The sequence below is a fragment of the Galleria mellonella genome, unplaced genomic scaffold, assembly GCF_026898425.1.
Source record: "Galleria mellonella isolate WM207_F2 unplaced genomic scaffold, CSIRO_AGI_GalMel_v1 utg171, whole genome shotgun sequence".
NCBI classification, from domain to species: domain Eukaryota; kingdom Metazoa; phylum Arthropoda; class Insecta; order Lepidoptera; family Pyralidae; genus Galleria; species Galleria mellonella.
In genome coordinates this window covers 2,751,560-2,777,336 of record NW_026442014.1, presented here as the reverse complement: position 1 = coordinate 2,777,336, position 25,777 = coordinate 2,751,560, and the positions used below count along the sequence as shown (strand labels likewise).

Sequence of the window (25,777 nt, the reverse complement as noted above, 5' to 3'; positions counted from 1 at the left end):
GTATATATATATATATATATATATGTAATTTGCTAAAAAAATATTTCTTTATTCATAAAAATGTTAAACGTCTCATAAACTTATTTTAGCTAATGAGATATTTGAGGGGAAAGGGATTGTTAGTAATAGGGTCTAACAGCCCCATTGTTAGCAATGTACCTTATCACGTCGACTTCCGCTCGGTTCCCCCTGGAAACCGTTATATTTAATTCTTATGGAATTTGTCACGATGGGCTAAATGACCTGTTTTCATCTTGACAGCACCAGCGACAGCACTAGCGTAGTTACGAAGCCATTCTCAGTCATTTAAAAATAAAATATTTTTTAGTTTTTTCTTTTTTTTTTTTCTTTCGCACTAAATTCCTAATTTAAAAGAAATTAACACAGTACTATAATAGTTATAATTGGTATAGTGGAGGTTTTAATTTTTACGAATAACCTGTGTTTTTTGATATCAGTAGGAATGGCAACATATGGGGGTATCATGGGCGAAACAGTATGTGTGTGTACTGTTATGTCCATGGTACTGCTCATGTCTATAGGCGACAGTTACCACTTTCCATCAGGTGGGCCGTCAGCTTGTTTGTCATTCTAAGTCATATAAAAAAAAAAGGTATATACACATACAGTATTTATACCCTACCAAATATAATAAAAACTACGAAAATGTCAAATGTTAATAGTAGTATTTGGCATTTTGGTAGTTTTTATTGCATAAGAATAAGAATTGAGGGAGATTTTTGGTGTCGAGGAATGTTTAAAGAGAGTAAGTCTGGGTACTCACATCTCATTCTTTCACACTTCCATGTTTGTTGCTGTGCCTTCAAGGTTATGTTTCGGTTTGAATAGTGATCAGGGAAATTACAGGGTACGAAGGCATAACTCTTTAGTCTTTAGAAATAGCAACATATGAGGGATACTATAGAGTGATGGTGTTATCTGTGGTGTCCATGGTGCTGTTCATATTTATGATTGTACTGTATGTACCATTTTCCATCAGGGGAAAAGGATTGTTAGTAATGCCGACTACCAGTCCCATTGCTAGCAATATACCCTGTCAGGTCGACCTTCATATGGTCATCGCTGGAAATCATCATGCTGAATTCCTTATGTATTCATAACAATAAGCTAACTGACTTGCCTATGCTTCTCACCTATCAACAGTTATTGGTGCCTCGCCAGCGTATACTGTTACCGCAGGCAGGGTTACCACTCCATTGTTATCCATAAAAAAATATATATACCAACAGTCTTCAGTTTTGTTTGCCATTCAGAGTTGTTGACGACAAGATGTGAACAATGACGATGATACTGCGGCAGGTCATTAATTTTTTGCATTCCGTTACCTATCGCAAATAAATCGAAACGGAATTCTACATTTGGCGTATCCGACATTCTGCGTATTTCGGGAAAAAAATATTTTTTCTTTTATTAATTCTCAAAACATAGAGTGTTTTATAATAAAAATAAGGTTTCATTCCTTTCTCTTCTTTCTTGCTTCAGTTACATTATACGCGGATATGAAAAGTGGACAGGAAGTCCGGTGCACGAACTACGACATGTTCGAAGTCCATAAAGGACAGTCGCCCGTCGCCGTCGACGTCGGCCTCGTCGAGCACGCTAGCTACTATGTCGTCACGTTCCTGTGGGTGTAACTCGCCTTTGGTGAGCAAACGAGTCGCTTCCAACAAGTCCTCACGTCCTATATACATGTCGTCGTCCAGATCATATATACGGAAGGCGTACCTGGAATGTTAGATAATCATTTATTATAGATTCACCAGAGGGAGACTTTGTACATAAGTCGATTGCTTGTGTACCTCTGTCCCATTCGTGTTTCAACCGTGAAGCAGTTGTGTTTGCATGGCTGTGGAGGAATAACACCTGAGTCTTCAGGAATGGCAACGCATGGGGGGTATCATGGGTGGAATAGTATACTCTGTTATGTCCATGGTACTGCTCATGTCTATAGGTGACGGTTACTACTTTCCATCAGGTGGGCCGTCAGCTTGTTTGCCATTCTAAGTTGTATAAAAAAAAAGATTCACCAGTGCTTATTCATGACTCCGTCAGCGTGAAGGCATATTATTATATATTCTTTATTGCACTAAAACATACAGTATTAACAATTTAGTAACAAAGCAAAAGCGAATTTATCTTTTTTTTTATACAACTTAGAATGGCAAACAAGCTGACGGTCCACCTGAGGGAAAGTGGTAACCGCCGCTTATAAACATGAGCAGTACCATGGACATAACAGAGTATACTGTTTCGCCCATGATACCCCCCATGCGTTGCCATTCCTGAGGACTCAGGTGTTATTCCTCTGTACTCTGTCAATTCACTGCCACATCCCATCCTTCAAACCGATACACAGCCATGCAAACACAACTGCTTCGGGGGGAAAGGGATTGTTAGTAATGGAGTTAAATAGACTAGTAATGGTACTAGCAATATACCCTATCAGGTCGACCTCTACGTGGTTTCCCCTGGAAACCATAGTTTTTTTAAATTATCTCTAAAAGAGATTTCTTCCAGTCAACCTAACACAGTAGCTAAAGGGGGAAGAGATTGTTAGTAATGCGGATATAATAAGTAACATTCACTCCCCCCCCCCATATAATACAGAAGGACACATAAACAGTATTTACTCTTAAATTCCGTGCATTGACGGCTATATTTAGGATTGGCTTGAGTTATATTTTCGTGACTATCGACTGTGGGAGGAGAGGCAGGTGTGCCGTGAAAATATTGGATTTTAAGTATCTATTTAATCTTTTCCTTACCAATATCATAAATGTGAAAGTGAGATTGTATGTTTTGTTCGTTGCCTCGTAGCGCCTTGACGGCTTAATTAAATACAATGAAATTTAGTATATACGTACTAAATGGGATAGACAAGGATAGAGGCTACTTTTTATCCCGGTAAATGAACATGTCCAGGTCACGCGGACGAACTCGCGTAAATATCGCGACACCAGAGGGAGACTTTGTACAAAAGTCGATTGCTTGGGTACCTCTGTCCCATTCGTGTTTCAACCGTGAAGCAGTTGTGTTTGCATGGCTGTAATTCGGTTTGAAGGGTGAGATATGGCGTGAATTTACTGGGTACAGAGGAATAACACCTGAATCCTCAGGAATGGCAACGCATGGGGGGTATTATGGGCGAAACAGTATACTCTGTTATGTACACGGTACTGGTCATGTCTATAGGCGATGGTCACCATTTTCCATCAGATGGGCCGTCAGCTTGTTGGCCATTCTACATAAGTTGTATAAAAAAAAAAACTTTATTTGCATTGTAAAATATAGGGAATAAACAAAACAATTAATATAACGATACAATTGTATAAGTATATTAAGGCGGTCTTATTGCTGAGAGCAATCTTTACAAGACAACCTTAGGGTGATGGACTAATTGTTGTACAAGTAGGTATTGTATAATTAAGATAATTAACAGAACAAAACATTAAGGATAATAATTTTAAGTATTAAGTATGTATAAGTACAATAGTCAAATTAAAAAAAAATATGTGAGCGAAACCGCGGAATACAACCAGTAAATAATAAATGCCATTTACTGCCTGTAACTACATAGAGATAATACATGTAATATTATATTCAGGGACATAGTAATATGCATATTATAATATTTTATTATTAAAAATGCATAAGTTGTTTCTTTTATTAATATGTCAATGATACACATTATATTTCGACTCGAATAGTTTTGGGACCTTTACATTTGGGACCATACTTAATCATGAATAGTCGTGATAAAATACAGGTAAATCAATCTGGTTATAATTTTTTCCATTCTACTAATATTGAAAAGGTGAAAGATTGCAAAGACAGTTGTATGTTTGTTACGCAATTACGATTAAATGGCATAAATGGCTTTGAATGAAATTTAGTCACACATATGTATGATAATTTATGTAGGGATTCACGCGTGCAAAACCACAGGAAACAGTGAAATATATTGTGACAATATACACATATTAGACAATATTGTACATTTTATACAATCCCATTATTTGATAGAATTAATGGGTTACCATAATGAATCACATTTAATTATACTAACAGAAGTCCATTTAATTAAAAATAAGAAATAAAAAAATTGAAAATTTCTATTGGTTCTTTTTTGGCGGTAAAATAATGAAAAAAATTACTATTCAAAAAATTATAAAATCTAAATTTACCTGAATAGAAATATTTCTTTCTATTAACAAAATATTTGTTTCAGGGTATCTTACCAAGCTTTGATGTCCCGTGGTGCTGCTTCGCTGAACACGGACATCATATCCAAGAAATCTTCAAAAGTCAAGTTGCCAGAACCATCGTGGGAGAACACTTGACAAATGCGACGCTTGAATGGGTTCTCCTGGCGACGAGCATTATAATTTTAGACAATAAATAAATAGCAATACTACTTAGACTTTATACTTTTTTCCATCACAAATCTATACTTTTTTTAACATCAACATTAGAAATTCGGAATTTAAAATCTAGTGAGAGTCAATTAGGCACTTTGAGCGTAATTAGGTTATATTGGGCAAAAAATTGATACATGCAGTCTCATTATTAAGAATATATCCTGCCGGGTCAAACTCTATGCGATTCATTGCTGGTAAAAGGTCGTTGGTCGTTGGAATCGTTGGTAAATTTCTCGAATGGACCAATTTTAACGTTAATTTCTGTAGAATTCATCATGATTGGTCAATTTACCTATTGTAATACCCTTACCTAACAGCTATTGCTAGTACACTGTCAAGGTAACGTTATAATACAATATTTACTGGTAGTATTATCATTCTATTTTCATCCATTAAGCAAGTATATTTTGTTTTACAAACAAAAAACATGACTGCTAATATCGAACTATTTAACAATAAAAATGTGTTTCACAATGTTGAATTTTTATTAAAAAAGTAAACTAGAAAACAATTTTGATAAAATTGTTATGAGACCAAATGTAAATATATCCTTTCATATGAAAAAAGAGTTTTCCAAATCGGTTTAGAACTGACACGAGTTTTGAGGTAACAAACATTACACAAATACAACTAAACACTGAAAATACAGTCCGTGTTACTCTGGATTATGTAAAGATTCGAACGATGTCCCATACATCCAAATATGTTTAGGCATTTAGAATTTATGGTGGTATAAAAACTTACTTATAAACATGAAACTTATAAAGAATTACACTTCTGTTTCGTGCAATCGTGTAAAAAATGTAGTAAAATAGTAGTACGTACTTTTAGTTCTGGGAGTTTTTCTATTTCTTCTACAGGTACAGCTATTGTGTGCGCTTGGTTTTCCGTCATTCTCTTCGGAACCAATTCGGGGTTGACCTCTCGAAAACGTTTGAATACCCTACGAAAAGAAATAGGTACTTGCAGTTTAATCTATTTATTGCAGTTTCTCTACAGGTAAATTTAGCTTTTGTAATCTTTAACTGTGTATGGAGATGAGATATTTTTGACATTATAACAGTATATTATTATAATATAATTTATATTATGAAAATATTTAAGTAATTTAACTCTTTTAATCTTTTAAAATCACTTTCTTCCACGCACAACCACTCTTTGGAATCTCAACTTTCAGCAGCAGTATTTCCGAATTGATACGACATCATAACCTTCAAAAAAAGAGCATATTCTTTTTTAAAAGACCGACAGCACACTTTTAATGCCTTTGGTATTGTGGGTGATTATGGGCAGCGGTAGTCACTTACCATCAGGTGAGTCGCATGCTCGTTTGCCCCCTATGTTATAAAAAAATAGTAGAGACAAAAAATTACAATTAAGGTAGAAACAACCCACCAAACGTCGAAATTCAATAAAAAATGAACGGAATAGAAATTTATTATTTGACAAAAACACAACGTTACAAACAAGATACAATGAGCCCCACACTAGGCGAATCTGTATCGTGGGCACCCGACAAAGATTAACAATTCACAATTTGTCATAATAAGAAGTACATAGTGGGCAGGTCTTAATATAAAAGAAAAGGAATATAAAATTGAAATAATGACCATTTGCTGATCTGGCAAAGTGAATGAAACCATTTTCTGTTCAAATATTATCTATAAGGTACCATTTTTTATGCAGATCACCTATATAAAAAATCCATTAAAAATACATTACAATGTGTTATAAATGTGCCTATATATATTAACCTTTATGCAATGCCCAAAGAGATCAAAATCCCAAAAAAGATCGACTTCGAAAACTTCCTCATAATTAGGCACAGAACCCAAACGAATTTAAGTAAACTCTTAATTGTACGGAGTTTTGCATATACAAAAAAGCCTTTTCGTTTATGGTTTTGAAAGTAATGTCGTGTGTGGTGTTACATACATTTTATTAAAAGATATAATTTCAAAAAATCTTGTCTTTCTGTTGTATCATACTTATTTTTTGTAGTACGCATGAATCGTACGTTATCCTTTATCTATGAAATTATAACTCACAAACATAGACATATTTTGTCTGTGGCCATCGAGTAAGTAATTAACTAAGAACGAGGAAATCTTTGGTAATAAAAAATCACTAAGTTAAATTGGAGTCGGCATTACCCTTATATTGACAAAATTGGAAAAATAATATATGCATCCTTAGTGGTTACATAGATTAATTTTCCAACTATAAATATATATAATAAATATTATAAACAACCTAGCTAGTTTATAGTGTTAAAAGTTCAAATTTAACAAACTGATTACAAAGAGTTCATATAATCGTTTTTCGTTTTAAATGACGCCGGCTTGATAGAAGTAACATTATAAAATATAGGTATATAGCCGTACAGTTTAATCTTATATATATGTATACATATTTATGTCAATTGGATAGATTTTTTGGATACAATTTTTTTTAATGTGGTCAATAAAGAATTAATAAGAAAATAAATAAATCTCTTCTATTAAGATGCGTTAAAAATCAGGAAAAGAGCATTCAATATCAATTTTAATTAATAATAGTTTATTTGAGTTGTGAAACCTTTTTATTTTCTATATTGTTAGGGTTTTATTTGAAAATTTTATTTTGTATGTATATACACAGCAATCCCCTTAATTTTCAGTAGTGGTAAATGCCGCAACGCATATACGACACAACCTATTTTCCATTAGACGGCCTGCCAGCTTGTTTACCACTCCCATCAGAGGCACTTCCAATGGGGGCAATTTGTCTCGGCCGAGTGATATCTAATATCGGACAGACATTTGTTAATTTGAGGTTGATTAATAACTACTCTGTAAATGGGCCAACCATTTACACAATAGTTACATCATTCTATTTTAAGAAATTATAATGAAATCCCACCTGCGTGGGATGGTAAACGCTGACAAGGCACCAGTGGAAGATGATAGGAGAGAGTGGAAGAGCAGGTCAGTTAGCCTATCGTGATGAATACACGTGGAATTCAGCATGATGGTTTCCAGGGGGGACCATGTAGAGGTCGATCTGACAGGGTATATTGCTATCAATAAGACTACTAGTCCGCATAACAATTCCTCTCCCACCCCTACATCATTCTATTGCATACATTCGAAATAGAACTTCTTATTTTTAAGACAATTGTAAAAGGCATAATGCGGGCGGGGAGGGGGCAAGGGATTGTTAGTAATTGGTTCTAACAGCCCCATTGCTACCATTAATATACCGCCACGCGGTTTCCCCTGAAAACCATCGTGGTTAATTCTTGTTGAATTCGTCACGATTGACTAACTGCCCGTTTTCATTCTCGCCTATCATCTCTCACTGATGTTCTACCAATGTATACCGATGGGTTACGAGTAACTTTATATTTTCACCCATTAAAAAAAGGCACAATGACTTTTTTCATTTCCTTTATGTATCTTAAAATAGTAAGTAATCTGACGGCTCCACTGAATGGAAAGTCGTAACCTTTGCCTTTAGACATGAACAGGGTCATTAACATCATAAGACACATGGTAACGTCCATGGTGTCATTCACTCGTTGGCATTACTGAAGACTAAGGTGTTATGCCTCCAAATTCACTGCGATATCTCACCCATATTCCTATCATATTTATCATATTGCATTTGAGGTCGTCACTTCATCTAATTTATCCATATTCCTATATATCCCATAAATACGTACTAAACTAAAAAACTACTACGGATGCTCAGTTATTTGGCAAAAGAAATATACATTTAATCACTATAAAGCAACAATGCCTTCATGCTATCTGTGTTAGTAAGTAGGTGTTAAACAATTTACCTTTGAAGCATCAGTGTACATACATACTGGATGAAAATATGGTAACACTGCATTTCTCATTATCTATACTTATAATAAATCTGTAGAGAGGTCAATTTTGTACATGAAATATATTTCCAAATTAACTATCAGGGGGTGATTAGTGATCGATACTGATGCCAAAAATGCAATCAGTAAAATTTTTGTCTGTCTGTCTGTATGTTCGTTATAGAAACAAAAATTACTTGACGGATTTTAACGAAACTTGGTACAATTATTCTTCATACTCCTGGGCAGGCTATAGTATACTTTCGATCACGCTACGATCAATAGGAGCAGAGCAGTGAAGGGAAATGTTAAAAATATCCACCCGTGCGACGCCGGGACGGGCCGCTAGTATTTAAATAAATACTTATGGAATTTACAAAAAACCTGTAGTGGTTTTCGATCTTTATTTAACAGATTATTTCTTTAGTTGATTACATCGAGCTGTCTATTTTAATACTTTTAGAATAACTGGATACTATATATATAGTAATTGGACAGTAAAATGTATTGTACACATACATGGTAACACTGAATTTTACATATATTTAAAAATAAATACTTGTGGGACTTACAAAAAACTTGTAGCGGTTTTCGATCTTTATTTAACAGGTTATTTCTTCAGTTGATAATATCAAGCTGTCTAGTTTATTACTTTTAGAATAACTGGATAGTTATATAAAGTAATTGAATAATAAAATTTATTGTAGTATAGCTAGGTAACTACTTTCTTAGACGACTATCACGTAATTGCAGTTGAAATGGATATAATTACAGTAAACGACTTACCTGAGTATTTCTTTCCTCGTAAAAAATGTACAGTCCTATAGATGAAAAGATACAATAAAACCATTATTTAATTTACATTAATTACTTTTTTAATAGATTAATAAATCTATATTTGTCTATTTATATTTATAAATATAAAGAATATAATTTCTCTCCTTTTTTTTATGCAACTTAGAATAGCAAATGAGCTGACGGCCTACCTGATGGAATGTGGTAACCGTCGCTGTTGCTGCTGAGCAGTACCATGGACATAACAGAGTATACTATTTTGCCCATGATACCGCCATGCGTAAATACTCATTTTATTTATGAAATAATACATCAAAATACATTATATACGTAAGTAAATAGAAAATTGATAAAAAAACGAGTCAGCTAATTTGACAATTTTTTTTTGTTGGATGAAAATGGATTGGTAACCCCGCCCGCGCTAACGGGATACGCTGGCGGAGCACCAGTGAAGGGTGATCGATGAGAACGAAAACAGGCCAGTTAGCCTATCATGATGAATTCATCATGAAGAATTAATCATGACAGTTTCCAGGGGGAACCGCGTGGAGGTCGACCTGGTTAGGTATATTGCTAGCAATGGGATTTTTAGTCTCCATTACTAACAATCCCTTTCCCGCCAATTCGACAATTAGCTGATAAAAAGTTGACCCGTTTATGAGTCCCTTTTTACATACCCACTGGAAAGAAAGGGATGCCCTATTATATGCCAGGACTCACACAAGTATAACAATAATACTAGAATAGCCCTGAATAAATCCACCTACAGTATAAGGATCGTGTTAATTGATCGACCCCAATATATAATGTTGTTAAGGCCATCCCCATGTTAAGGCCATCCTAAGGCTGGGCTGTTTTTCTTGTGTGGTGATAGTTTTATGGTTTAAATTTCTTTTAATGTAAATTATATGTATATAACGTTTACAAATTATTATGTCTTCCACGTGTCGAAATTGAAATGTTATGTTTAAATGTTAATCAAGTTGTGTACACATGTTTTTGAATTATAACCTAGCATTAACACCATAATTACCTATATATAAACCTAACAAAGGTTATAATTTGTTATGTGTGCCTTATTAAAAAAAAAATAAACAAATAAAAAAAATAACAATATTGAACGAACTTGAGTCGAATATAGTAGACACTAAAGTGAATGATTGATCGGAAAATTATATATTATGCATTGATCTATCTATATGGAAGGACGGAGGGAAGTCTTACATCAGTACCTATTGGGACGTCACTTAAAAAATATTCTGATTTCCGCTAACAGGCATAACAGGGCGTGAATTTGCTGGGTACAGAGGAATAACACCTGAGCCCTCAGGAATGGCAACGCATGGGGGGTATCATGGGCGAAACAGTATTCTCTGTTATGTCCATGGTACTGCTTATGTCTATAGGTGACTCCACTTTCCATCAGGTGGGCCGTCAGCTTGTTTGCCAATTTTTTTTTTTATACTACTTACCAATCTAAGTTGTATAAAAAAAAATAACACCTTAGTCCTTAGGAATGGCAACGCATGGGGGATATCATGGGTTTCGCCTATGATATCCTAATTTACAATTGCTACACTAATGTTCACCAGAGGGAGACTGTACGAAAGTCGTCTGCTTGAGTAACTCTGCTCCATTCTTATTTCTGCTGTGAAGCAATTGTGTTTGTATAGTTATGTTTCGGTTTGAAGGGTGAGATTTGGTAATTACAGGGTATAAAGGGGAAAGGGATTGTTAAAAACAAGGTTTAATAACTCCATTGCTAGCAATGTACTCTCTCAGGTCGTCCTCCACGCTGTTCCCCGTGGAAGCCATCATGGTTAATTCTTGTCGAATTCATCATGGTGGACCAACTGACCTGCATTCATCCTCACCTATCATCATCCACTGGTACCCCGTCTGTGTATACCGATAGCGCGGGTAGGGTAACCATTCCATTTTCACCCGTTATAAAAATTAGGAAAGGTACCAAGTTAAGACTAATTTTACACGTGGACTTTTTTTTAAATGAAAAACTTTATAAAAAGGAAAGATTTGTTTGTTTATAAACTAAAAAGCCTATTTTCGGTTACTAACCCGCCTGTCACGCGTGGTAACACCCCCAAAGGTGAATATCAATAAGCTATTTAATCGATTTAAAAAGTTCTTTCACCTGTATAAAGCTATATGGTAATAAGCGAGTAATGTAGACTTATACATGAAAAATAAACATAATTTTGACTTCCGCTATAAAGAGTCGAAAACGTAACCGAAACATGTATTTACTTTATTACAAAAGTTATTTCTAACAAGAAATATGTTATGATTCGTGTTGACATTTCAAAGTTTAGAACGTATAACGTTGAGGCTGGTACTGCACGCTTGCTCCGCGTAAACATGATCTAACGTCGTTTACTCGAACGAAGTAATAAACATAAAAAATTAGACATATAAATAGATAATTTATATGCATCACTTATAGTACACAAATAGCAGCTTTGCTATCAATATACCTTATCTGGTCGACCTCCACGCGGTTTCCCCTGGAAACCATCGTGACTAATTTATCATTGAATTCGTCACGATGGGCTAACTGACTTGCTTTATCGTCCTCACCTATCCGTCTCTCACAGGTGCCCCGCCAGCGTATACCGTTAATGCAGGCGGGGTTAACACTCCATTATCATCCATTAAAAAAAACACACACAAAATGGTCACAACTCAGCTTATTGCTTTACCCTCAAAAGAGCAAAACACTGATATTCTGTTGTGGCTAAAATCCAATGGTAAAATTCTATTTATAGTGCTCATAAGTGCTTCAAAATTTTTTTTGTTTTATTTCTCACAATACAAGGTATCCTCTTTTGAGAAATAATTAAGTTAGTTTAGGTTATGTTAAAACATTAAAATTTTTAATGATTCTTTTGCAACAAGTTTAAAACATTTGCAACTACCTAATTGCGTTTATTAGTTATCTCTTGTCAATTTAATGGCTCAACAGATATGTATGAAATTTATAAATGTAAATATTCTTTATTGCACTCAGAAATACAGTATCATATCGTATCGTTTTTTGAAGAATCCATAGAGGAACTACTTTGAATCAAACTTTGAATGTATAAAGGGAGTTTATTTTACAGTTGTGCAGCACTAAAATCAAAGGAGGTACCCATAAACCTGAGTTATGCAAGTGGGAAGCTTCAATACCCTTAAGTGGTTTAGGCAAAGGTCTTGAGAGTGGTGGTAAGAATTGGAAGCAGCAACGAAGATAGGTAGGGGAACTGGGATCATTCAGGAACAAACAGGAAATATATCTCATGACAAAGTTTTCATTAATGGGATAGAATGGAAAGAAACTTCTACCCAAAGGTTGTCTAAAAGAGATTGTTTAGCGATAAGGTCGTCTTTTACAGCATTTATCATTATTATTTACTGTATTTATTTATTTTTTAAATGGTGCAATAAAGTGTAAATAAATAAAAAAAAATGGAATTGCCATCTGGTTGCGCTATCGGTATACACTGGTAGGACACCAGTGAGAATGAAAGCAGATCAGTTAGTGCATCGTGACGAATTCCACAACAGTTAGCTACGATGGACGGTCAAGGAGAACCGCGTGGTGGTCGATCTGATATTGCAAGCAATGGGGCTGTTTGACTCTATTACTAACAATCCCTTTTCACCTCTCATGACGAAGTTGATTGGCATAAATTTGGCATACATTGATTAATTGGTATAGGCAATGATACTTACATCAAAAGCAGGCGAAGTCGCGTGCAGGGCTAGTATTATAAAAACTTATTTTCAACAACGTGTAAGTGCGTAGATAACAGTAGATATGTAATTCCTCAAATCAATAAAACATTATAGCATGTTATTTCTGCCGCCAATATGTCATAGGAAATAAACATTATGAGTATGACACGAATTCATACCTGATAATCTTCCAATTGTTGTTCCGTGAACGTGACGACTTTGTTGCCCATTTTATGAAATGTAAGCGTAAAAAAAAATGGTAAATAATTTAACAAAAGATAGTAAAAGTAAAAAGCCTGTTGCCCGCACAGACACAAAACACTGTCTGCGGGCGTTCAGTGGGATTAGGGCGTGTGCAGGACAGAGTAATGAAGCTATAGACTTGTCAAGCGGCCAAGGACGACTCTTGTGTAATATTATGTTGGACAAAAAATACAAAAGCAAAATGAGAAATGGGAACGGCGATAAATATTCGACATTACAGCGATGTTATATTCTGCATATAGATTTCATTTAAATAAAACTTTTTGAGACAATCACTTGCAATTATTCGTTAGTAGTAGTGTATTTCTGTGCAATAATAAAAAAAAAATCGATTTAGAGATGTTTTAAGAGGGAAGCTGCTACCTATCCTTCACCCCTTTAGTCACCGCTTACGACACCCACGGGAAAGGAAGAGGTGGCCTATTCTATGCCGGGATGTGGTCCCGGTCAAATTATGGCTCGCCTCTGTTCATTTCCATTGACTAAAGATACTCTTTTTTTATTAAATCTGTTTTTATAAGCCTGAAGTAATTTTTTTTGGTGAAATAATGCAATTTATTTTAGGTTAGTCTCTGTACGTTTGTTCTCTGTGTCGTTAGCACGGCAATGTGCTATTTAACGCCGCACCTTTTCAGCTCTTAGGAAAAAAATTTATTCAAATAAATTGGTGAATGTTGTGTTTAGAAATTAATTAACTATTTATCATATTAGTGTATAATTACTTCAGTCACTTTAAGTTTGTTACAGACATTAATAGTTGCTAGACTTGGCGTTTGTTTCAGACTTAAAAACTTTACTATAATTTCATACTATAATTATATCTTCTATACTTATATTAAATCTGTAGAGAGGTCAATTCTGTACATGGAATATATTTCCAAAGTAACTATCAGGGGGTGATTAGTGATCGATGCCAAAAATGCAATCAGTAAAATTTTTGTCCGTCTGTCTGTATGTTCGTTATAGAAACAAAAACTACTTGGTACAATTATTCTTTATACTCCTGGGCAGGTTATAGTATACTTTTCACGCTACGATCAATAGGAGCAGAGCAGTGAAGCGAAATGTTGGGAAAACGGGAAAAGTTACTCCATTTTTAAGCGACCGTCGCGTGTGCAGCCTTAATATGTATTGTATTGTTATATATTGTCCACCCTTACAGTGAAAATTAAAAGCGTCATCACATATTTTTTTTATACAACTTAGAATGGCAAACAAGCTGACGGCCCACCTGATGGTAAGTGGTGACCGTCGCCTATAGACATGAGCAGTACCATGGACATAACAGAGTATATTGTTTCGCCCATGATACTCCCCATGCGTTGCCAATCCTGAGGACTCAGGTGTTATTCCTCTGTACCCAGTAAATTCACGCCATATCCCACCCTTCAAACCGAAACACAGCCATGCAAACACAACTGCTTCACGGTTGAAACATAAATGCATAATATTGCATAGTTTTTACTTTTTTATTGTATTTTATGTAACGATAAAATTGATCCATTTCATGCTATGCTATAATAAATTATGAGGGAATTGTAGAATTAATTTAGTGATCGACAATACCAAAGCAACAAAAAAAATATTAATTAAAAAATAGACACTGTATGAAAAACTGTTTTTGAATATTCCAATAAGATATATTATTACTTAGTTCAATAAGACTTTTTTACATGTACTTTTTTTTTGTAATTTTAAACGACTTTCATTTATTGCTGTATAATTGTTATATAATTGATATTATTATGAGAGGATCATATAATATTAAGAGAAACGGATCGCAACGAAGCTCGCTCGATCCCTCGCTATAAAGCTACCGACAGACCTACAATTTCATTGTAATGTGACATTAGCAACAAGTGTGCAGGGTGTCTGTCTTTAGTAGACTGAATTTTCGGCTCAACTGCATCTTTTTTATTTAACATATTAGAGTAAACTAGCTTATGCCCTACCTGATGGATAGTGGTAACCGTCACAAATTGTACGAGTAACATACGGCGGTAGTATAAGCATTACAACATACAGTGTAATGCTTATTCTACCGGGGGGAAAGGGTTTGTTATGATTATGATAATGAGATATGAGAATATTTGATAATGAGATTTAACAACCTCATTAATCAATATCACCCTATCAGGTCGACCTCTACGTGGTTCCCCCTGGAAACCATCGTGAACAATTCTTGTAGAATTCGTCACGATGGGCTAACTGATCTGCTTCATCCTCATCTATAATCCTTCACTGTGGGGTTACCATTCCATTGTCACCCATTAAAAAAATTTCACAAAAAAAAATTCTACCACCGTAGTATTAGCTAGTAGTCATCTTAGTACTTTGAGTACTAAGACGTAAAGACGTGATACCTCGATATCCTGCAATTTCACTGTCAAATCAGTCTCTTCAAACCGAAGCACAGCTATTCAAGCATAATTACAGAAATGTGAGTGGCAGAGAGGTGTTCACGCAAATGAATTATGCACATAGTAGTTTAGTAACTTTTGCCGTGTGATCCCAGCACAGAATGGGGCCTCCCTTCCATTCACGTGGGAGTCGTAAAAGGCAATTAACAAACTAACAGAACTTTGATCGAGTGATAAGCAGCAGTGTCAATCCGCCATCCAAGCATCACAATTATTGACAAAATTTCCTTTATGAGGGAGACCTATATACAGCAATGGACATTTAACGGCTGATATAGTGTGGGAAAGACCTATGTTCAACAGTGATATGATGATGATGATGACTTTAGTAACAAACCTTTAGTAGGTTGGTAGGTAGGTAGTAGATAGGTAGGTACTACGAGAAAAGTCATTTTTTGCTTTCCAATCAACACAGGTATGTCGCCATCTTTATAAAATAGGATACATATTATATCACCTGTTTCTCATTGAGGTAGGCAGAAACAATGGAAAACCAAACGGAGCGTTCAAACAGACCTATTTCGCTGCCTCCGCATTCACAAAACATATTGTTTGATTTAATTTGCGAATACACACGTGTAAATTCAAATGGCTGAGTAAACGTTACGTTGATCATAAATCAACACTTACAGAAGGGTTGAATTTGTGAAGCTAGTGAAAGCTTGTCGACAAAATTTGATTGGTAGAATCAACAATCAACTCGTCGATTTTGGTTGAATACCGGTGAATTAGCAGTATATATGACTGGTCGTAATAGGCAATTAATATTGTATACTAGTCAGTGTTGCCAGATTGAATATAGTTTTCACAATTTAGAGTAAAAATTTATGTTGGTAAAATTTGAAGGAGGGCTAAAGGCTGATATGGTGATGAAGATCATATCGGCGATTAACTGTCTACTGCTAAACATATGGGGGGAAAAGGATTGTTAGTAATGGAGACTGAGAATCCCATTGCTAGCAATATACCCAACCAGGTCGACCTCCTCGCGGTTCCCCCTGGCAACTATCATGGTTAATTCCTGATGAATTCATCATGATGGGCTAACTGGTCTGTTTTCATTCTCATCTATCACCCTTCACTGGTGCTCTGCCAGCGTATACCGTTAGTGCAGCAGGTTACCACACCATTTTCACCCATCAAAAAACTGCTAAACATAGGCGTTCCCCATAAAGTGGGTTTTGCCAGTACTTGTATAGCAGGCGGGTTGGCAATTTCAGTTAGGCTTTTGTCAAAAGTTTTGATTAAGGAGTTTTCAGAAAATTACTCTAAGAAATTAAATCTTTTGAGTAAAAATTGTATGTGTGTATTAATAAGGGCCCTCACTGGATACTGCAAACTAAACAAGTACATGGCCTAACTAGGCTTATCCCCAAAAAGTGTTTACAAATTTTATCACAATGAGGAAGAAACGCCGCAGCACTTGTGTCTGTAGCCCACTCATAGATGATATATCTCATTTGGAAAATATACTTTATATCCTGTGGAGATAAAAAACATCGCTACAAAAAACATCTTAATATTCCTATCACTGATAGGAATTAGGAGCGAACTTTAAAAAAGGGCGAGCACAAAAGATTACGGAAAGTTCGCAGTGTCACAGATTTATTTGCCTGAAAAACCCAGTCTTTTAATAATAATAATAGGCTCTATGGCAGTCTATGGGGGATGCTTATGTCCAGCAGTGGACGGATAATGGCTGAAATGATGATGGTGATGAATAGGCTTGGGTGATGTTTAAAAAGGGACGTTGCAGCTTATCCGTCGACCATTAAGTTCCCTTAGTCGTCTCTTGCGACACCCATGAGAGAGAAAGGAGTCCATTCTATACCGGGCCCACACAGACACACGGTATCTAAATAATAAAATCTATACTAATATTACAAAAATAAAAGATTTGATTTTTTATTTGTACCTAATGGATAAACTAAAAAACTACTCAATCGATTTTAAAAATTATTTCACCTATAAAAGGCTAGACTATTAGAGATTAATATAGGCTATATTATTTTAGAAAAATTTATATATCCGTTCAAAACCGGGCCGGATCGCTAGTAGTAATAATAAAATGGGATGGGGAAATTTATTGCCAATTTATTCCGATTGGGGCGCCACTGTGTCATAAAGTAAAGAGACTTCATCTCTGCTTTTATTTGTTGTAATAGACGGGAAAATATAATATTAAAAAACTTTATTTTCCTGCCTTTATTCACTTTATCAGTAAATTTTCATGTTGCACCCTCTTCGCAGACTTTGCGTAAAGTACCCCTCCCTTATTGATAATCTCCTTGAAGTAAGCTGAAAAAGAAATATAATCCTTCTACACAACACGCATTACAAAGTAGTATCATTTATTTCAGCCATATGTTCATGTATTACAAAGAATCTACCTTATTACAAACAGAGGTTCGCGAAATATCCCTAAGGACGTCACGAAATTCCGTATTTCCCTGTTATAGACATTGCGTGGCTTTGAAACCGGAAAACGTATTATTTGTGACGGATGGCTAGCCCAACAAAATCTCAATCTTGCGACCTTCATCAGTAAACCCTCCCTTGAGTTTGCAGATCGCTCCATTGGTAAAAACAGGCACATTCGTGCAAATGAAATATACGAAACGGACTATTCTAGATTGATGTATCTGTTTTCTATCAATTCGTATACGTTGGTGGAGCAGCAATAAGAGATAAATAATGAGCACCAAAGCAAGTCAGTTAGCCCATCGTGATGAATTCTACAAGATTTTCAGAGGGGACTGCGTGAACGTTTTCCAGAGGGAGACTTTGTATAAAGGTCGATTGCTTGGGTACCTTTGTCGCATTCGTGTTTCAGCAGCTGTGTTTCCTTGGCTGTGTTTCGGTTTGAAGGGTGGGATATGGCGTGAATTTACTGGGTAAAGAGCAATAACACCTGAGTCCTCAGGAATGGAAACGCATGGGGGGTATCATGGGTGAAACAGTATATGTCTCTGTTATGTCCATGGTACTGCTTATGTATATAGGCGACGGTTACCACTTTCCATCAAGTGGGCCGTCAGCTTGTTTGCCCTTCTAAGTAGTATAAAAAAAAGAACGTCGACCTGATGGGGTGATTATCTAACTAAAAATCCCTGTTTCCTCTGCAATGGGGCTATTAGATTCCCATTTAAAACAATCTCCCCTATTGGTACTAAAATTCTCCTTGTTTGATATACAAGAAATAAAAAGTAGTACCTACTATATACTAGGGGGAAGGGATTGTTAATAATGGAGACTGAGAATCCCATTGCTAGCAATATACCCAACCAGGTCGACCTCCTCGCGGTTCTCCTTGGAAACTAGCATGGTTAATTCCTGATGAATTCATCATGATGGGCTAACTGGCCTGTTTTCATTCTTATCTAATCACCCTTCACTGGTGCTCCGTCAGTGTATCCCGTTGGCGCAGGCGGGGTTACCATACCATTTTCACCTATCAAAAGACTATATACTAGGGGGAAGGGATTGTTAGTAATTGAACTACCAGGCTCATTGCTAGCAATATACCCTGTCAGCTTGACCTCCACGTGGTTCTCCCTGGAAATCATCGTGCTGAATTCCAGGTGTATTTATTACAATAGTCTAACTGGCCTGCCTTTTTATTCTCACCTATCGTCCTTCACTAGTGCCCCGCCAGCGTATACCGTTAGCATAGCATGAAATATATTTCCAAAATAACTATCAGGGGGTGATTAGTGATCGATGCTGATGCCAAAAATGCAATCAGTAAAATTTTTGTCTGTATGTCTGTCTGTATGTTCGTTATAGAAACAAAAACTACTCGACGGATTTTATCGAAACTTGGTACAATTATTTTTCATATTCATTGGCAGGTAATAGTATACTTTTCACCACGCTACGATCAATAGGAGCAGAGCAGTGAAGGGAAAATGTATCTGTTACATCAAAACCACTGAACCGTGAGGAAGGACATAGGCTACTTATTTTACGAAAAACGACGGAAACGCGGACGAAGTCGCTGGCAACAGCTAGTATTATAATAAATCCATACTTTAACGTTACATTCGTAAAATTACTAGAAAATCACAGGTTTTTTAGAATCGTAGATATCAAACTCAGGTGGGTCTTTGCATTTAAGATCTTAAATGTTTGTAAAAAGTCAGTAAATGCAGGTGGTTTAGGATGAAGCATTTATAAAAAAGAGTGTATATTAGTTTTAGTTTCTTCAGGGTCGGCAAAATGCATGTCATAACTCTGATGTTGAAGTTATCCATTAGCTACGGTAACTGTTTTTTTTTTATACAACTTAGAATTGCAAACAAGCTGACGGCCCACCTGATGGAAAGTGGTAACCGTCGCCTATAGACATGAGCAGTAGCATGGACATAACAGAATATACTGTTTCGCCCATGATACCCCCCGTGCGTTGCCATTCCTGAGGACTCAGGTGTTATTCCTCTGTACCTAGTAAATTCACGCTTCAACAAGAACCCAACAGACGGGTCGTATGCTTCCTTTGTCACCTTATTGGTGGAAAGGAAAAAACTATATAGAAAATAATCTCTATAGAAACTGGAATTCCTTACTAAGCCTAAATCCTATATTATAAGTAGGCTAACTTGTCATCTTAAAACCACAGTATATATAATATATAATAGTACTATTTCTTAGTATTAGCATTAGACTAAACATTCAGTCTCGTATAAAACTAATTTAGGATTACACCAACCTATTCCAAGAATATGTTCCTTTATAATAAGCTTAACCCAAAGATAAAGGCCCTCGATATTGTCCATGACTCACAACGTACCTTCAAGTATAAACTAGTACATCACATTAAGAGCCGCCACACAATCCAAATATCTTTTTTCTCTTTCCTAAATGTAGTGTTCTTGTAACAAATACAAATCATTTAAATCATTTCATATTTATAACATGATTATTATATAACCAATGATGTGTACATTTATAAATAGTTTGCATTAATTACCATGTCTATATTAATTGTTGTATTATAACAATAATTACAATTTTTAACGATTTTTTTATACAACTTAGAATAGCAAACAAGCTGACGGCCCACCTGATGGAAAGTGGTAACCGTCGCCTATCGACATGAGCAGTACCACGGACATAATAGAGTATACTGTTTCGCCCATGATATCCCCCATGCGTTGCCATTCCTGAGGACTCAGATGTTATTCCTCTGTACCCTGTAAATTCACGCCATATCCCACCCTTCAAACCAAAACACAGTCATGCAAACACAACTGCTTCACGGTAGAAACACGAATGTGACAGAGGTACCCAAAGAAACTACTTTTGTCTCCCTCTGGTAATATGAGAATTATTAAATGTTTTTGAGAAAACGACGTCGCGTCTAATCTTTTTATTTATGGAATCGACTTTTGTACAAAGTCTCCCTCTGGTGAGGGGTTGGTGTTCCTGTCACTTTGTTTCACTTTGATATTATATTTGCTTATAATGTTTATAGAACATTTGTGTTATTAAGTAATATATGTCAATTATCTACAACTCTATATGTATCCGTTTTTTTTCTATATAATCATTTCATCACTATATCATTTCATCTCTCTATATGTTTACTTTGTACGCGTATGGTTCAATTTTGTAAATTAACTATATACATTTATACTATTGTATATATTTCCGTACTCGTTGTTTATTTTTACATAAAATAAAAAAATGTAACTATATTTTTTTTTTGTAAAAACTGTTCGTACCAAAATAAAATAAAAAAAAAAACAATTTATACATAAACTGTTGATATACCAATAAATAAATAAACTACATACTACACCCACAGTTAGCAATAGGAAAACTAATAAAATACTGTTAAACGTTAATTTAAGTTTTAATTGCATCTAATTCCAACCGGCGCATTCATCCATACACTCCTGCTGGCTCGGAAAGTTGTTAGTGACTGCCGGTGTTGCTACTTTAGGACAGTGGTGTGACCATCTGATCTCGAAACAGTTTCGGGTCACCCAGTCGTATACATATCTGGAATAATAATTAATTAGAATGTATTATAAGTACGTAGTTATAGGTCAAGGGATGGGCAGCAGCGTCCCTCTTAAAAAAATATCAAAGCTTGAGATTGCCAACCTGCCTGCAAGGCATGGCAACTACTGGTAATCTCCCCCCTCACCCCCAAGGGAGAGGCTCATGTTCAGCAATAGACAGTTAACGGCCGATATGATGATGATGGGCTTAGTCCATCTTTAATTACTTATTCGGACAATATTTAACTCCGAGGATCGCAAGAAAAACAAAAATCCAAACTAACTAAACAGTCAACAGAATTAGCCATTCAGAATTAGCCATTCATTAGCAACTTTCTAGAACTAGCCAGCCAGATCCAGCCATTCAGAACCAGCCAGTCCAAACGAAACCCAACTTGTCAACTTTAAACTATGTAATTTTATATTTTATGTTTAGATTATTTATAATCAAATGTCACTTGCTTTGTAATCGTGAGATATGGCAGTGAAATCACAGAGTATAACACCTTAGTGCTTAGAAATGCCAACTCATGAAGGGTATTTATGGGTGTCTTGGTGTCTATACTCTATGATATCCATGGTGCTGTTCATTTTTATAGACGATGATTACCACATTCCATAAGGTGGGCTGTCAGCTTATTTTCTATTCTAAGTGGCATAAAAAAATTCAACCTACAACCATATTTAGGTAGATAGATAGATAATTTACTTGCATTACTTACAGTACACAAATAAACATACACATAATACAGACATACAGTCATACAGACACAGTTAAAAAGATAAAAGTATGAAAAACAAAAGAAAGCAACAAAAAAAGCAAAAAATATAAATTTCCTTCTTTCACGCGTGTATATATATATATAGTAACACAAAATGGGAACAACTCAGTTTATTGCTTCGCCCTCAAAAGAGCAAAACACTGATATTCTGTTGAGGCCAATTTTTCAAATTTACGCTAAACTACATGTAAACCATCGCGTTACGGTGCATGCTGATCGATTTATGTCCCAGTTACGACTCAAGCATACCTAGATACTACCTGAACGTAATGCTACTATAACTTTAAAGACAGTTTTAGTGTCAGTAAAGTGAACGTAAGCGAAGTTTATGTCAGCACTAAGTTAGCACTAAGTGACTGAATATAAGTATATATACCTTATAGTATGTGGCCACCGATGCCGCGCCATCCATTCGATGAGGCAATGCTTCTCCCGCGGTTTAGCTTGACATAGTTCCGGGTTTACTAAGAGAGAAACACGAGTTAATTATATCGAATATTTGACCTCAATGGTGTATTAGTTCAACTTGGTAAATGGGAAGCAGGGAGTCAAAATCAGAACTATAGATAGGTAAGCATAGTTTTGGGATTGATTCCCGTATAAACAAAACATTTGTAAACAAGGTATTTTTACTATCTATTAAATGTGTGTACTTAAAAAAATGTCTAGTACCCATAGTATAATATAAGCACACGAGAGGGGAAAAAATATTATTAATATAGACTTTAATGGTCCCATTGCTAACAATACACTATGTCGGATCGACCTCCACGCAATCCCCTCTGAAAACCATCTTGAATAATTCTCAATGAATTTGTGACGATGGGCCAACTAACTTGAACTTCATCTTCAGCTACTGTCATTCACTGACAGTGTATACCGATAGCGCAGGCAGGGTTATCATTCCATATTCACCCAATAAAAAATAAAAGCTTTAACATAGTTTGGGATTAGACTAGTCAGTGCGCTGTGGTTCTATTATTTACAAGCTGACCTGGTACATATTCTCCAGTCCAAATTTTTTTTTATTGTTGTATAAAAAACCTTAATCGGACTATTAATAACATATAATAATTAATATTAAAGGGAGACTTTGTACAAAAGTCGTTCGCTTGTTCACCTCTGTCCTATTCGTGTTTCTACTCTGAAGCAGTTGTGTTTGCATAGTTGTATTTTAGTTTGAAAGGTGAGATAAGGCAGTGAATTTACAGGGTACAGAAGAATAACACCTGAGTCCTCAGGAATGGCAATGCATAGGGAGTATCATGGGCGAAACAGTACACTCTGTTATGTCCATGGCGCTGCTCATGTCTATAGGCGACGGTTACCATTTTCCATTAAGTCGGCCATCAGCTTGTTTGCCATTCTAAATTGTATAAAAAAAAGTAAAATACTTTCAATTCTTCTCTTTTTTGTGTACATAATATTGTAGTATGCTTCCAACAATTCCACATGAAGTCAGTCTTGAATTTTAATATTATACTTAATATAATTTACTTTGCTATTAAAAGATAAAAGAAAGAGATGGAAATACAAATTTGACTTGAAAATGTAATTTATTCAGAACAACACAGTTACATTACACGAAAATGAAGGTGGGGTCCACCTCACAAAGGGTTGGTGGTCGTACGCATACTAATGGCGGTGGAACTAAACAAAACAACACTAAATCCCTAGCTACACGTACATTCGTGGGGCTAAATTTAGCTATGAATATGGATTACGTTTAATCCACGCTAATCTATATGTCGTAAGGATAAGACAGTGTTGCGAATAGCATGAAATGTAATATGCGATATAAAGAATTTACAGTAAACATCGAATAATTTAGATGTATAATTTATTTGCATTACTTACAAAAGTAGATATAAAGTAAAAGAATATATATATACAAAAAAAAAGAAAATACCTAAAAGAAGTAACATAATTTTTCCTTTCGTATACAAAATGGTCACAACTCAGTTTGCACACACACATACGTGTGTGTGTGTGCGTGTGCGTGTGCGTGTGCGTGTGCGTGCGTGTGTGCGTGTGTGTGTGATATAATTGAATATGTAAGTACTTGGATGTATAAGTTTGCCAAGTTTTTTTTGTTCTAAAATTGTTACAATATTGTACACCGCCCTACCCGCTGACATTGATGTTCCTTTCCATTTTAGGTATGTTGGAAGAGAACTCTTTTAAAGTTAAGCTCGCCTTTGTACATTTGCTTACCTGTGTCATATTTTTTTATGTATTATTAGTGTAAACAAAAAAGTATAAATACATAAATAAACTACAACAATACGTGCTTACTTTTTCATTGAATTCTATCAAAACAGATTGTATATACATAAAACGACAGCAGTAATAAGAATTAAGTAGATATGTAGGTATTATTTAAAAGCAAACGCGTAGTTTTAATTACCGAAACTGTATTTAAATAGCACAATTTATTACGTCTTTTTGATAAACATTGTAGTAAAGTATGATAATGTCAAAATACTACATGTGCGTGATAACTCTTTTGACACAATTGAAATACGTATGAAACAGAACGAGAGCGCAATATCTTTCTTATCCTTACCTACACGTGCGATAACAAAAATGGATCTATCGGTAACATCATTTGCTAAATCGGTTTATTAAAGACGAAGTTATATAGTAAAATATATAGTTATCCCATTGCTAGCAATATACCCAACCAGGTCGACCTCCTTGCGGTTCCCCCTGAAAACTATCATGGTTAATTCCTGATGAATTCATCATGATGGGCTAACTATCCTGTTTTCATTCTCATCTATCACCCTTCACTGGTGCTCCGCCAGTGTATCCCGTTGGCGCAGGCGGGGTTACCATACCATTTTCACCCATAAAAAAAAATAGTTAAAAATAAATTCCCGCGAATAAAGTCACATGCGTTATTAATTAAAAAAAAATAATAAGTATACATACTCACAAGCTTCAGTGTGACACAATATGATTAGGATAACACATGAAACCTGGTACATAGTGACAAGGGGTTATCGGTCAATGTCAATTTACTGGAACATCCACACAAGCGTGTTTTACACAGCGTATGCAATTATAAATAATATGTCATCTAAGTATATAAGAATCGTCGGGTCATTGCTGTACAGTCATACTGAGATTACGAGATTGAACAATACAGTGAGTTGCCAGTTTCCGAAACGAACGAACGACAATTACGTTATCATAAGTAATAATATCTTATGACCATTCAGATGTGTATGTCTTAATAAATGTCTATTTAAAAAACAAACAAATATCTATATATTTTTGCAATCTTTACTCTTTAGGAAGAACTTGTTTTCTATTTTGTAGAATATGATTAAAAATATGTTTTTTTTTTATATAGTTTTATCTTTTATATACATATTTATATAACATTTTAAGTATTTTTATTTTATTTTATGTGTTTGCTTTTAATGAATTACTCAAGCTGTGCACATAATGTAATTGGATTATAACCTAGCCGAATCACAAA

At 35.3% G+C, this 25,777-nt stretch overlaps 1 protein-coding gene across 3 annotated transcripts; it reads right to left on the bottom strand.

Moving 5' to 3' along the window:
- Window positions 1-33: 33 nt before the first annotated feature.
- On the bottom strand, window positions 34-25,777 carry LOC113518474 (calcium and integrin-binding family member 3). Of its 3 annotated transcripts, none has more exons than XM_031913208.2 (5): window positions 25,225-25,777; window positions 22,667-22,754; window positions 5,265-5,382; window positions 4,260-4,387; window positions 34-1,746 (listed from the first exon to the last, which is right to left on the bottom strand). In XM_031913208.2, exons 2-5 carry the CDS (start codon window positions 22,696-22,698, stop codon window positions 1,509-1,511), a joined length of 516 nt encoding a protein of 171 aa, XP_031769068.1. In that variant the 5' UTR covers window positions 22,699-22,754; window positions 25,225-25,777; the 3' UTR covers window positions 34-1,508. The 3 variants fall into 3 exon arrangements, with proteins under 3 accessions (XP_031769068.1, XP_031769067.1, XP_026759227.1); XM_031913207.2 differs by having other exon boundaries at window positions 25,229-25,762; XM_026903426.3 differs by lacking the exons at window positions 22,667-22,754; window positions 25,225-25,777 and adding exons at window positions 9,076-9,110; window positions 12,999-13,133.

Coding starts and splice junctions, on each gene's coding strand:
- LOC113518474 (XM_031913207.2), bottom strand. CDS start 25,280: ATGTACCAGGTTTCATGTGTTATCCTAATCATATTGTGTCACACTGAA. Junction 4,388..5,264: donor AAAAACTCCCAGAACTAAAA/GTACGTACTACT, acceptor GCTCGTCGCCAG/GAGAACCCATTCAAGCGTCG. Junction 1,747..4,259: donor CCACGGGACATCAAAGCTTG/GTAAGATACCCT, acceptor CTAACATTCCAG/GTACGCCTTCCGTATATATG.